Consider the following 12,527-nt stretch of genomic DNA (forward strand, 5'->3'; position numbering starts at 1 on the left):
ATGTTATGTTTTACAGGTCTTGTATTCAAAGTCTGTTGAGCCGTTGATTACATAATATATTCTTTTTTTCTATAATTTTTTGAAGATGCTCTACAGCAAAACTACCTGCCACAAGTTGTACATTAAACCCCACCACAAACTGTTATATATTACTACATTATTATCTTTACTGCCACCATCCATCCCCGTTACATAGTGGATTTGGGCGGTACTTTGTGTGGTGGTGGGTCGCCCCCTGTCGGCCATGCTGGTACACCACACTAAGAGTGTGTCCTGGCGTCACTTTCAGGCCAAATGTGCAAGAGCCATTAGTTTGAGCAGCACGAACAAAGCAGCAAAGTGGAATACTCCAGTTGGGGTTTTAAACTTCACAATTTGCAAGATCATTTCCAAGAAAATGTGTTTTGAAGAGGTCAATTTATTTGAGTTTAGGGTTGTGTTTTGTATTACGTTGGTATGAAAAACCTGAGAAAATGAGCATAGTGCTTGCTGTAATAGGTTGTATAGCTGCATCAGGCCTGGGGTGCCTATGAAACAGGGTTTTTATAGAGTGTTGAAGTTACATCTACTCTAGTGCCAAGTTTGCAGCTGCTGTTGCTAAGCGACCATAGCCATATAACTGTATCATTGACGTTGTTCTGATCTTCTTTCAGGCATTGCATTTAAGTGTGTATCAACAGATTTTCGGTGGAAAGCAGTTTCCCCTATAGGACACTGTGTGTCTGCCTCTGTCTCCACCGTGTGTGTGTGTGTGTGTGTGTGTGTGTGTGTGGGTGTGTGCGTGTGTGTGTGCGCGCGGCCACTCGGTGACACACCATGAGAGCAGAGGATACTAAAATGATTTAGACTTTTAGCAGCAGTGCTCATAGAAGGAATGTAGGAGAAACAGCTAACAGCTCGTAAAGCTCTGGGTAGCCCTGCACGGAAATATATTTACAGAAGAAGATATTCTATTTCATCCATAAACTGCATGATGTTAGTTGTCAGACTGTCTCTCGGCTCTCTCCTCAGGCAGTCCAGCCTTCTTCTGCATTTTCTTCTGTGTTCCACTGTGGACAGGTGTGTCCTTGTGTCTGGAGTCATTCTGCTGTCTGGTGTAGCGCTTGCACTTGCAGGAGGTCACCACAGTTATCTTGTAGGTCCTGGCGCTGCCATCCTGGCACTGCAGCCGGATCCGCTGAGTCCTGGTCCGGTCAATGACGCAACGCCACTCCTGGGCGTCTCGGCGGCTCCAGTACCTCCCGGTGTAACCCCCACCCCCGATCCAGTTGGGCAGCAGGTGAGCTGGCAGACACTCCCCAGCACACACAAGCTCCTTGATGGGGTTGACACTGGTGCACTGGCCATCAGAGATGTACTTGGTGGACCTCAGCTCCCTGCAGCCCACCTGGCTCTGGTCTGGGCCTGAGAAATTAGATCTTAGTTAGATATACTTCGGCTCCTCTATTTGTGTACACTGTTACTGTTCAGATCTACTTCCTGAAAACAGAGGTCAGTTGGACTCTGGTCCAAATTGTAATAGTCATAGAGAACAATTTACAAGGAGAACTACTCAGCTCGTGTCTCAGCTTCGGGTCCAATGATAGATGCTATTCATTATGGTGTAGGATCCAGCGTTTGTGGGGAGGTGACTCGTAGGAAGCACTAAAGTTCAGGCTATTTCAGCCTCGGCTGCATCCCGTTTGATTTGATTTTTTAAAAGGTTAAAATATTCAATATATTTTGTTATTATTATATTATAAGTATTATTTACTTTGAGTGTACATTTTCTGAGAGTGAACTTTGATTATGAACAATGCAGCTACTACAGGGCTGTTTAACTATTCTATCACAATGTTATTGGCAATACATCCTGTTTCTCAAAGCCCACAACCCTGAAGTCAGTACAGTTTACAAAATGAATGTATCTAGATAGAAGCTGCTTTATAGTTGACTTACAATGGAACATACATTTATGCACACCATTATTTAAAATGTCTTTTCTTTCTTTTTCTTTTGTTGGTCTATGCTCTCATATTTCCTTCTTTTCTTTATGTCTTCATCACAAAGTCCCACTATGCAGCCTGGGAAGTCAGGCCGAATGTTCCCAATCCCACATTCTGTTGGCCACGTTACACTTACAGAATGCTGAACGCTTACTAATCATATTTTTGCAACATGTGCACGTTAGGAATCACATTTCCCTTTCACAAATACAAGAGAATGATCATCTATTGTATCATATAACATCTATTGTCTCACGTGTCGAGCTTTAGACTCACCATTACGCACAGGGTCGGCCAGCCGTCTCCTCCCTCCGTTCCTTGACTGGTTGGTGTCTTCAGTGACCGGCTCGTCTCGAGTATCGTGGAGCAGCTGAACGTTGTCTGACTCTGTGGCGTCGTTCTGCACCGCTGAGCGGCTCCTGCACAGCAGCAGCAGGAGCGCAAGAAGCTGAAGTCCGCTGGCAGGATGAGACATGACTGCACCTGACTGATCTGAGAACGACTAACCTGCTGCAGCAGCTGCCCTTTATATATCCTCTGCTGTCTGAACAAGGCCCACCCACCCAAACGGCTGCCTGCACTGGGATCAGCGACTTCATGATCAGTCGCATTCTATAGGATGTAGACTCTCCAAAAGAGTCTACAATGTAAATACTCTTGATTCAAATGTTCTCATCTTCAACTGTTATTTTGAAAGTAAACAAGACACAGCCTGTTCCCAAACATAATCTCATCCGTTTCACAAAATAAAATGTTACCTTCTCAGAAAAGAGGGAAAAAAATACATCACCCACATTGAAATCTTTTCTCTTACACATTTATAAATAACACATTCAATAAATATGACAGAAATGTATGAATAATGAGTAGTGGGCATGGACCACGATCCAGACCTCCACGATCCATGAAACAGAAGGAGGAAGAGAGGAGACGGGGGGTGGGCGCATCAGCAGGGTCCATGGCCATGGCGCATCAGCAGGGCCAAGGCAGGAGGCCGGGGGGGTAATATGGTACTATGAGCTCTCTAGTGGGGTAATATGGTACTATGCGCTCTCTAGTGGGGTAATATGGTACTATGCGCTCTCTAGTGGGGTAATAAGGTACTATGAGCTCTCTAGTGGGGTAATATGGTACTATGAGTTCTCTAGTGGGGTAATATGGTACTATGAGCTCTCTAGTGGGGTAATATGGTACTATGAGTTCTCTAGTGGGGTAATATGGTACTATGAGCTCTCTAGTGGAGTAATATGGTACTATGAGCTCTCTAGTGGAGTAATATGGTACTATGCGCTCTCTAGTGGAGTAATATGGTACTATGAGCTCTCTAGTGGGGTAATATGGTACTATGAGCTCTCTAGTGGGGTAATTTGGTACTATGAGCTCTCTAGTGGGGTAATATGGTACTATGAGCTCTCTAGTGGGGTAATATGGTACTATGAGCTCTCTAGTGGGGTAATATGGTACTATGAGCTTTCTAGTGAGGAAACATGCAGTAGCATGTTACCTCACTGGTTCTATGCGCTCTCTAGTGGAGTAATATGGTACTATGCGCTCTCTAGTGGAGTAATATGGTACTATGAGCTTTCTAGTGGGGTAATATGGTACTATGAGCTTTCTAGTGGGGTAATATGGTACTATGCGCTCTCTTGTTGGGTAATATGGGATTTTGAGCTCCTTAAGATTTTATTTTATTGATAACACCGCTCCATTAACACCTGCTTCTTCCGCATGAATTATGAAATGTTTACTGTACCTGTCCCACAACAACACTGCTCTCCAAACAGCTCTCCTCACCAGTACAGGCTCCGTGACCACTGATGTGTTTGATGCTTTGACAATACTGTTTTGTTTTCAACCTTTCATGTCTATGAAGATACATGGACGGCTGTGGTCGTCCCGTAACCACACGGTTTGATCCCGCTCTCCCCATAGTTTGCATGACAAAGTGTCCTTGAGCAAGACACTGAACCCCCAGTTGTTCCCAGGGCGCTTCACAGCAGCCCACTGCTCCTTAATAACTAAGGATGGGTCAAATGCAGAGACCAAATGTATGTATGTATGTGCACATATGTAATATGACCAATGTAATGCAGTTTAAATTAGAATTGAAAAGGACACAGGTTGTTCTCACTCGTCGCAGACCAGTGTCTAGGATTTCTTGCGAGTTGTAGTTTAGGAGATTCTAGTAACGGCTGAGCCAAGCACAAATCCCCACTCCGCTCACGTTAAAAACTTCTGTCTCGGATCTGCCGTCCACAGATTTCCTATAGAAATGCATAGTGCCAAGATTATCTTCGACCGCATCCATTTCAATAGAAAATGTGAATGAAAAAAGAAGGAACTAAACACTTATTTGGTTTAAAAGCCAATTCAGTCAGTTTTGTTACTTGAGGAAACATTGTTAGGCTTCTCGATTGATGTTAGCCAACTAACATTTAATGAGAGGTGTCCTCCCTGTGGTAGATCATTCTTCTTATTAAATGAGGGTAGCCTTGAAACAAAGTTAGCTTTTTGAACCACTATGTCTTTGTCATCAAATCCATAACAACACAATGTCACAGAGTCCATCTAGATGGTATCCTCTGATACCAACATCTTGTCCTTTTGCCTGCAGATTCCACATGTGAAGAATCTGTTTCGAAAAAACTACTGCTTTAGAAACTAACAGCTGACCGGGTCATCCTTGTCCTGTATGAACATTCATTGAATATATTCCTACGCCTATTTCATCCTTAATATTTATATTTGCTTCTTAAATAATGGCTTGTGTGCCCAAACAAACGTTACCATACTTTAACCACCACTGCACAGACAGACACGTTTCCATTTCAGGAGATTTACCCCTTCACTCTAAAGAATTAAAAGGTACAGATTCAGGTTTTGTGTAGGTGCCCAGCAGCAGCATCTGCAGGATGTGGGTTTTATGGGTTTGCTTTGAGTGGATTCCTTCTTCCAGATCTAAACGTGTGACTGTGAAGTCTTACCTTTTTCTGTTGCATTAAGTGTCTAATATTGTGCATGTATTGATAATACATTGTCATATTCATGTAATGTGTTTATGTAACTTTGTAAATGCTGTTCATTCTGTACACATGACATCTATTCATCTGTCCATCCGGGGAGAGGGATCCTCCTCTGTTGCTCTCCTGAAGGTTTCTTCCCTTTTTTCCCTGTCAAAGGTTATTTTTGGGGAGTTTTTCCTGATCCGATGTGAGGTCAAAGGTCAGGGATGTCGTATGTGTACAGATTGTAAAGCCCTCTGAGGATAATTTGTAATTTGTGATATTGAGCTATACAAAATAAACTGAATTGAATTGAAAATGATTGATCTATTATGTTTGCATTGCATTGCTCTATGTGAAACACACACACTGTCCACATACTGTCAAAACACCTGCACCCACTGGGAAGTTTCTTCTTCTTTTTCTAGTTAAACGAGGATATGCAGCAACATTGAAAGTCACATGTAATGTCTTGGGTGGCTGCAAGGCTGGTTATCATACCAACATATCAACTACATATTTAGGCCTACACCTTTAAACACATGTTGGCTCGAGACAGCCTTGCTGAGTGGTAGCCATTGTCTGGCCAAAACAAAGTGATTTTGCACAGCTGTATTCAAACAAGTAATCACCTGAGTAACACACTCTTGCCCTCTGTTACAACCGACACACCTAACGAGTGCAAGAATACAGATTCAATGTGACAATCTATGTTAACAACAATACAGTACAAGTCCAGTCTACATTGAATGAGTCCCACTTCAGTCAGAGGAAACAATACTGCTCCCAGGCACCAGGGGCGCTGTTCTGTACGCCGGCCTCCTTAGCTTCCTCTCGGTACACGTCATGCAAACAGCAGCTTCAAGCTTCTGAGCATGCGCGCATAGAGCTCCTCCTTCTACAACCGCGACTCGAAGAGAAACACGATAATGGTCTGTTCCTCTTCTTTCTTTTAACTGTACTAACTGACATTTTAGAATCACATCCATTAACATTCGTAGCTCAAGTTGTGTAATGTAAAAGTAGAGAAGGTGCGCTGTTCTGTAGTGTAACCCTAACTCGGTCACAAGAAGCTGACGTTAACGTCAGATAACGTCAGGTCTCCTCTTGTCCACGTAAGCGTTTGGAACAGTGAGCTATAACGTTCAGCACTTTGACTTTAAAGCGAGCTTCAATTTCTCTTTTCACAAGCTATTCACGAATGCTCTCAGCTTTTTGAACTGTAGTGCCGCCTTTATGTTTGTAACAATAGCTTTGATGAAATGGTCGGTTTTTAGCTAACTGTTAGCCAGGACCATGTTTAAAGAAAAGCCATTTGTCGTGTTGTATTCCATAAACGCATGTTAGTTTGTTTAGCTGCTGGCTCGGTTACTCATTGTCTCTACATACCAACATGTATGTGGACTCCCGACCATCACAGACATGAGAACTCTGGAGCCTGGCTGCAGTGACCGAGGTGTCCTCATACTTTGGACGTCTCCGATATCATCTCTGATTTGAATTGCTTCCTCTCTGCCCGTTTTCTTATCAGATGATGAAGATGCTGCACGTGCTTTTGGTCCTTGCTCTGATTGTCTTGGGTTCAGGAGAAGAGGGAGCTCGTCTGCTGGCCTCTAAATCCCTGCTGAACCGCTATGCTGTGGAGGGCCGTGATCTCACCCTGCAGTACAACGTCTACAATGTGGGCTCCAGGTCAGCACTGAACTCTTTCCTAGAAAGTTGTAATTCAGAACGGCCCGTGAGCTGTCAACTTCCTCTGATGGGATCTACAAAGAGTTCAACTTGATTGGATGTGTTTTTATGATTTGTTTCATAGAAATTCAACATTATTACCTGGAAACCAAAAACTCCAAACAGTATGGTGTGATTTACGTAATGGTTTTAGTACACAGATTAAACTCAAGTTATATATTAGATTTGTTTTCTGATTCACCATCTGGTCAAAATATATGTTCATTGTAGGTATTAACAACAAAAGGACCACAAACAACTCTTAATTTATAAGGAATTGTCTATTCTTGATCTGTTATTTCCCTCAATAACTTTTTTTTTTATACGATCAATAACATACAGCCGTTTAGTTTGTTTAATAAAAGAACAAAGACCTGTTCTTTAGGAAAATTACTTCTGTTGTAATCTGGCGCTATAGAGAAAATTACAGTGGGGCAGAGAGTAGTTTAACAGCATTAAATTAACTGAAAACATGAAACGATCATTTTTATCACTATTCTAAGTGGATTTTTACAAACACCGTCAAAAGTCTCCAGCTGGTAAAGCCGACTGACAGCTGATCAGCTGTGATCAGCGACAGATGTCGCTTCATGTGACGCTTCAGAGGAAAGGAAACCCAATTTCCTTGTTTCCTCTCTCCTCCCATGGTTTCCTTGCGTCTCTCCATGTATCCCTGGTGGGAGGCACTAGAACACAAGGAAAAGACGCCTTTGCTTTCCTCTTTCACCCCCCAGTCTCCTGATCATGTTCTTGGCTTTTTTGCGCCACGGACCGGTTTCGTATTAGACAATATTTTCACGGACCAGCCTTCTCGGTGTGGGCGATATATATGACGTAATAAAATGATATGACCGGCATAAAAACAAATACAAGTGCCTACAATTACAACTAACCATTACGCCGAGTTAGCACTGAGCTTGTTTCTCCTCAACGAGCCAGTCCCATCTCGGGGTGGTGGGAGACAATGACACCCAAAGTGTGTTCTTTATGTTCAGTCTACTCAGTCGCTGAGTTCTGGTCGCTGTCACTGCAGAAAACCTGCTTCAAAGACAGGATGTTAGAAATGGAAGCAGGTTTTTAGTGCTTTTTTGGCGATCTCAGGATATTCTGCCTTGGCGTTAATCCAGAACACCGGCAGAGTTGTTGTCTGGAACGTACTTTTGAGGCCACCGTCAGTCACTAGATGGTGGGTTTCATTTTTGTGGTAACGTATCACGTGACCTCTCGACATGCGTCAAGAGGCTTAGACCCACAGGCTGATGTATCCGGTCATTTTTCAATGATAATCAATCAAAGCTTTCTGTGCGGCCTGGTACCAAGGGACCTGTGAGTGATCTTTTACAATAAACCAATATTGGCCATAAATGGAAAGATTATACTTGTCGAGTTAGGAATTTAATTTAGGGTGAACTTTGGATCTACGGATACATTTTATGATTGTATTGTACTGAACTGAGTATCCTCTTTGTATATGTCTCTACAGTGCTGCTCTGGAGGTGGAGCTGTCGGATGATTCTTTTCCCCCAGAAGACTTTGGAATCGTTTCAGGGATGTTGAATGTCAAATGGGACCGGATTGCGCCGTATCCTTGAACCTAAATGTCCTGTAATGTTGGTGCTGTAGGATAATGTCCGTTTAACAAACTTGTAACTGAAGGCTCCACACTGACACAGATTCAGTCTAGTGAAGGGCAGGAGATTCCATTCGTGCTGGGCCATAAATTCACAAAGAATCCTGCTTTAGGACGATGTTTGAAAATGCATTTTCACATAAACCTCTTACCTGAGCTGCCACAGTTCATACTAAACATGTATGTTCTCTTCAGACAAAGGTTGAATATCAACTTGGCATCATGTGCTATTAGAAATGAGGAGTTTGTTCACAGCTTTTGCAGAAAAACACTGTCTGCTGTAGTTTGTCTGAAGTCTGTATTAACCAAAAGCTCTTAATTTATTCTAGCATCTCAGACAGGCACATTTCCCAGAAGTCTTAAAACACCTGCTAAAGAGCAACTAACATTAGACAAATCACTTCCTCTCCAGTCCATTTTTCATTGAAAGCTCGTTATTCTGCCATGTTGATTCAGCAGGTCACTGGTGTTCCGCCCTGACATGTTCAAATTCTTATTAAAATGAGGCTTCATGGTATTGATATATTACCACCATCATTTCTGTAGGGTTCAGATGTCTCTCTGATAAAAATTCTAAAGAGGTTACTATGTTTAAAGAAATATATATTTTGGTTTATATTCATGAATGGACTCCTCATCCTTGGCGACTGGCTCAGTGGTAGAGCAGGTACCACAGTTCACTCAGAGGATTGCCTAGTCTGTCAATGTGTCCTTGGGCAGGACACTTAACCCCAAATTGTATGAAGGATTAGTGTCGTTGCACAATGAAGAGGAAGTCCAAAGCAGAATCCCCAAGTCTGAATTATACACCTCCTTTCACGGCACTTTCCACCAATCAGATTTTGGCAAGTCGACACGGACACATCTGGACGGTTGTCTACTTGCGTAGCTCTTACTTCTCATTACCACATTCTCGCTTTCTTGTCCAGGTCAGGTTGACTTCTTGGGAGACGTCTCTATTTTTCTGGGAAATGCTTTAATGACTTATCCTGTACAAATTGCATGGTATCGGTTTATGAGTTAAGTGTTAAAGCGCTTCGAGTGGTCGGAAGAATAGAAAAGTGCGATACGAGTCCATTTTACAATTTGCTATCTTTTTCAAGTTATCTGTTTTAACTCGTGAACTCTCAGAGCGAGCAACGTCTCTCACACCGTGGTGCTGCGCCCCCTGAAGGCTGGGTACTTTAACTTCACCTCTGCCTCTGTCAGCTACCTGGCCCAGGAAGGAGGACAAGTCGTGGTAAAAGCAGTTGATAATCTTCAGTTAAGTGTGTGTGTGTGTAGTGGAAGAAGCTCACCTATCTGTCCGTCCTACAGGTGGGCTACACCAGCGCCCCCGGCCAAGGAGGCATCCTGGCTCAGCGGGAGTTTGACCGCCGCTTCTCCCCACACTATGTAAGTGATTCAGGCTCTTAACTGAGGGGACGGGTGATTCATTAGTTGACATAACACACTATATACTAATATTTTATGTTGGCATAAAAGTGAGCTAATGCTATTTTCTAGATGCCTAGTCAATTCCATAAACACACTGTACACCAGTTCTTTGATGTGAATCATTTCAGTAGTGGACTATTTTTCCATTTGAGTGGAGCACTTTATTCTCTCAGGTGCTGCGTGTATAGATACACCCTCAGTTGCCAGTTTATTAGGTACAGCTAGGTAACACTAATGCAGTCTGCATTTAGTCTGATTGTACTGTGTTTTCCTGAGAGTGGATCTACTAGTGGATATGAATAGGTTGGACATATTAAAAACAGTCGTCAGTATGATGCAACATTATTTAACAGTGCCACAAATGATGGCTTTAAAAATGACTTGACAGTTGAATCAACACTTCTCCAAAACTGACCATTAGACTGGGATTTTCCTCCTCTGCAGTTTCAGATTGCACACTGAGCAGGGTAATGACAGAAATGATTTGTCCCCTCATCCACTTTCCTCCCTTTTCTAGCTGGATTGGGCTGCGTTCGGTGTGATGACACTGCCCTCCATTGGCATCCCTCTGCTCCTCTGGTACTCCAGCAAGAGGAAGTATGACTCCCCAAAGGCCAAGAAGAACTGAAAAGCACAGTTTAAGGTGGGGGGGAAGGGGTCTCTGAATAGCTTAATAACCCATATTGGGGTTGAAAGTCAAAAGAAAGTGCGGTGACCAAGGAACGTGATTGTGATTCAGAGACCTTTTGGATCAGGAAATAGAACAACAGCTAAAGTAAGGGGAACCGTTTCAGTGTCATGAACGTAAACGCTCTGTTCTCAACTACAGCTGCTGGCCATTTGACATGGGTTCATGAGACAGAACAATTACAATGGCTGTTACTACTGTAACTGAATTTTGTGTACATATGGAACTGAATTCAGATTTGAAGTTTCTAGCCAGTTGTTGAAAATAAAGTTTTTTTTCTAAATCTCTGTCTGATTTAGTTTCACTTTTGTCACATTTGCATAGAACCATGCAAGTGGTTTTTAAAGTCATTTGAAACAAATCACCATCCAGCGAAGTGAAGAGAAAGCTGCTTTTCACAAAATAATCAATTATTTATTGCTACTTTATTAATTAGCTTTACACGTATCAGAAATATTCTGGTTAATAATCCTGAAAACTAATATTTCCTCTGACAATGCTAATGATCCTTATACATCCTTATATCAGACCAATTTCTTGCAGAAAAACAAGATTGGAGTGGGAAGAATTCCAGAAATGTAATGCTCCATGGAGCGAACAGAGCCGGGTGAAGCTAGTCTGATGCTAACATTAGCTAATCTAATTTATCTTGTGAGTTAGCTTGCATCACACTAGTTCATTCTGATGAATAACCTCATCATTAAAGTACGTACTTTAAATGAAAGGTCAACACTCAGCTTCCAAATCTGTGCTTCTAAGACTGCAAAGTAAGATTAGATGTCTCCCCTTTGACAAACTGAAGAATGGGTGCCATCTTTGTTACCACGGTGTCAGCCAAAGACCAAAGATGGGTCAACGCATCCACGCCCTCATCAGCTGTCATTTGACATGTTTTGGTGCTGAGGTATATTTAATTTCAATTCAGTTTATTTTGTATAGCCCAATATCACAAATTACAAAATGTACAGATTGTAAAGAGGGCTTTACAATCTGTACAAGACATCCCTGTCCCAGGACCTCACATCGGATCAGGAAAAACTCCCCAAAAATAACCTTTGACAGGGAAAAAAGGGAAGAAACCTTCAGGAGAGCAACAGAGGAGGATCCCTCTCCCCGGATGGACAGAAGCAATATATGTCATGTGTACAGATGAACAGTGTTACAGAGTTACATAAACACATTACATGAATATGACAATGTATGAATGGAACTCCAATCCATGAAACAGAAGGAGGTAGAGAAGAGGGGTGCGGGGCATCAGCAGGGCCAACGCCGGAGGCCGGCTCACCAGCATCAGACACCTCCAGGTCCAATGGACCCTATGAGACGTGAAGTCACAACGACTCCGGGGAGGAAGCAGAGTTAATAAGGTGCAATGGAGAGGTGTAAATTCATCCATAAGGAGAGAGAGAAGAGGAGATGGGTGCTCAGTGTATCCTAAAACATCCCCCAGCAGCCTATAAGCCTATAGCAGCATATCAAGGGGCTGGACCAGGGCAAACCTGATTCAGCCCTAACTATAAGCACTATTAAAGAGGAAAGTCTTAAGTTTATTCTTGAATGAGGTGACTGTGTCTGCCTCCCGGACTGAAAGTGGAAGCTGGTTCCATAAAAGAGGAGCTTGATAACTGAAGGTTCTGGCTCCCATCCTACTTTTTAGGACTCTAGGAACCACAAGTAGCCCCACATTTAGTGAGCGCAGCTCTCTAGTGGGGCAATATGGTACTACAAGCTCCTTAAGATATGATGGTGCATCACCAATCAAGGCTTTGTAGGTGAGGAGAAGAATTTTAAATGTGATTCTTGATTTTACAGGGAGCCAGTGCAGAGCAGCTAATACAGGAGTCATGTGATCTCTTTTCTTAGTTTTTGTGAGTACACGAGCTGCAGCATTCTGGATCAACTGGAGGGATTTAAGAGACTTATTATTTTTTAGACGTGGCAAAAAATAAATAGTCTGAAGACTTGCTGATATAATCAAACAGCAAAGGGATCTGTATCTACCAATATGGATAATCAATGATCGGCAATTACTATTAAGTAATATTTGCACC

At 42.6% G+C, this 12,527-nt stretch overlaps 2 protein-coding genes across 2 annotated transcripts; one reads left to right on the plus strand and one right to left on the minus strand.

Moving 5' to 3' along the window:
• Positions 1-976: 976 nt before the first annotated feature.
• Positions 977-2,498, minus strand: LOC117739293 (sclerostin domain-containing protein 1-like). Its single transcript, XM_034545616.1, has 2 exons — positions 2,262-2,498; positions 977-1,404 (listed from the first exon to the last, which is right to left on the minus strand). Exons 1-2 carry the CDS (start codon positions 2,458-2,460, stop codon positions 977-979), a joined length of 627 nt encoding a protein of 208 aa, XP_034401507.1. The 5' UTR covers positions 2,461-2,498.
• Positions 2,499-5,807: 3,309 nt separating this feature from the next.
• On the plus strand, positions 5,808-10,760 carry ssr2 (signal sequence receptor, beta). Its single transcript, XM_034545617.1, has 6 exons — positions 5,808-5,919; positions 6,519-6,679; positions 8,202-8,300; positions 9,480-9,588; positions 9,666-9,743; positions 10,303-10,760. The coding sequence occupies exons 1-6, from the start codon at positions 5,917-5,919 to the stop codon at positions 10,411-10,413; spliced, it is 561 nt and encodes a 186-aa protein (XP_034401508.1). The 5' UTR covers positions 5,808-5,916; the 3' UTR covers positions 10,414-10,760.
• The last annotated feature ends 1,767 nt before the right edge of the window (positions 10,761-12,527 follow it).

Source organism: Cyclopterus lumpus, chromosome 11 (assembly GCF_009769545.1).
Source record: "Cyclopterus lumpus isolate fCycLum1 chromosome 11, fCycLum1.pri, whole genome shotgun sequence".
NCBI classification, from domain to species: domain Eukaryota; kingdom Metazoa; phylum Chordata; class Actinopteri; order Perciformes; family Cyclopteridae; genus Cyclopterus; species Cyclopterus lumpus.

Excerpts from the sequence above, each read along its gene's own strand:
- ssr2 (XM_034545617.1), top strand. Across the intron at positions 6,680-8,201 it reads GTCTACAATGTGGGCTCCAG|TGCTGCTCTGGAGGTGGAGC; the intron begins GTCAGCACTGAA and ends ATGTCTCTACAG. Across the intron at positions 9,589-9,665 it reads AGGAAGGAGGACAAGTCGTG|GTGGGCTACACCAGCGCCCC; the intron begins GTAAAAGCAGTT and ends TCCGTCCTACAG.
- LOC117739293 (XM_034545616.1), bottom strand. The coding sequence starts at position 2,460 with ATGTCTCATCCTGCCAGCGGACTTCAGCTTCTTGCGCTCCTGCTGCTG. Across the intron at positions 1,405-2,261 it reads GGCCGACCCTGTGCGTAATG|GCCCAGACCAGAGCCAGGTG; the intron begins GTGAGTCTAAAG and ends CTAATTTCTCAG.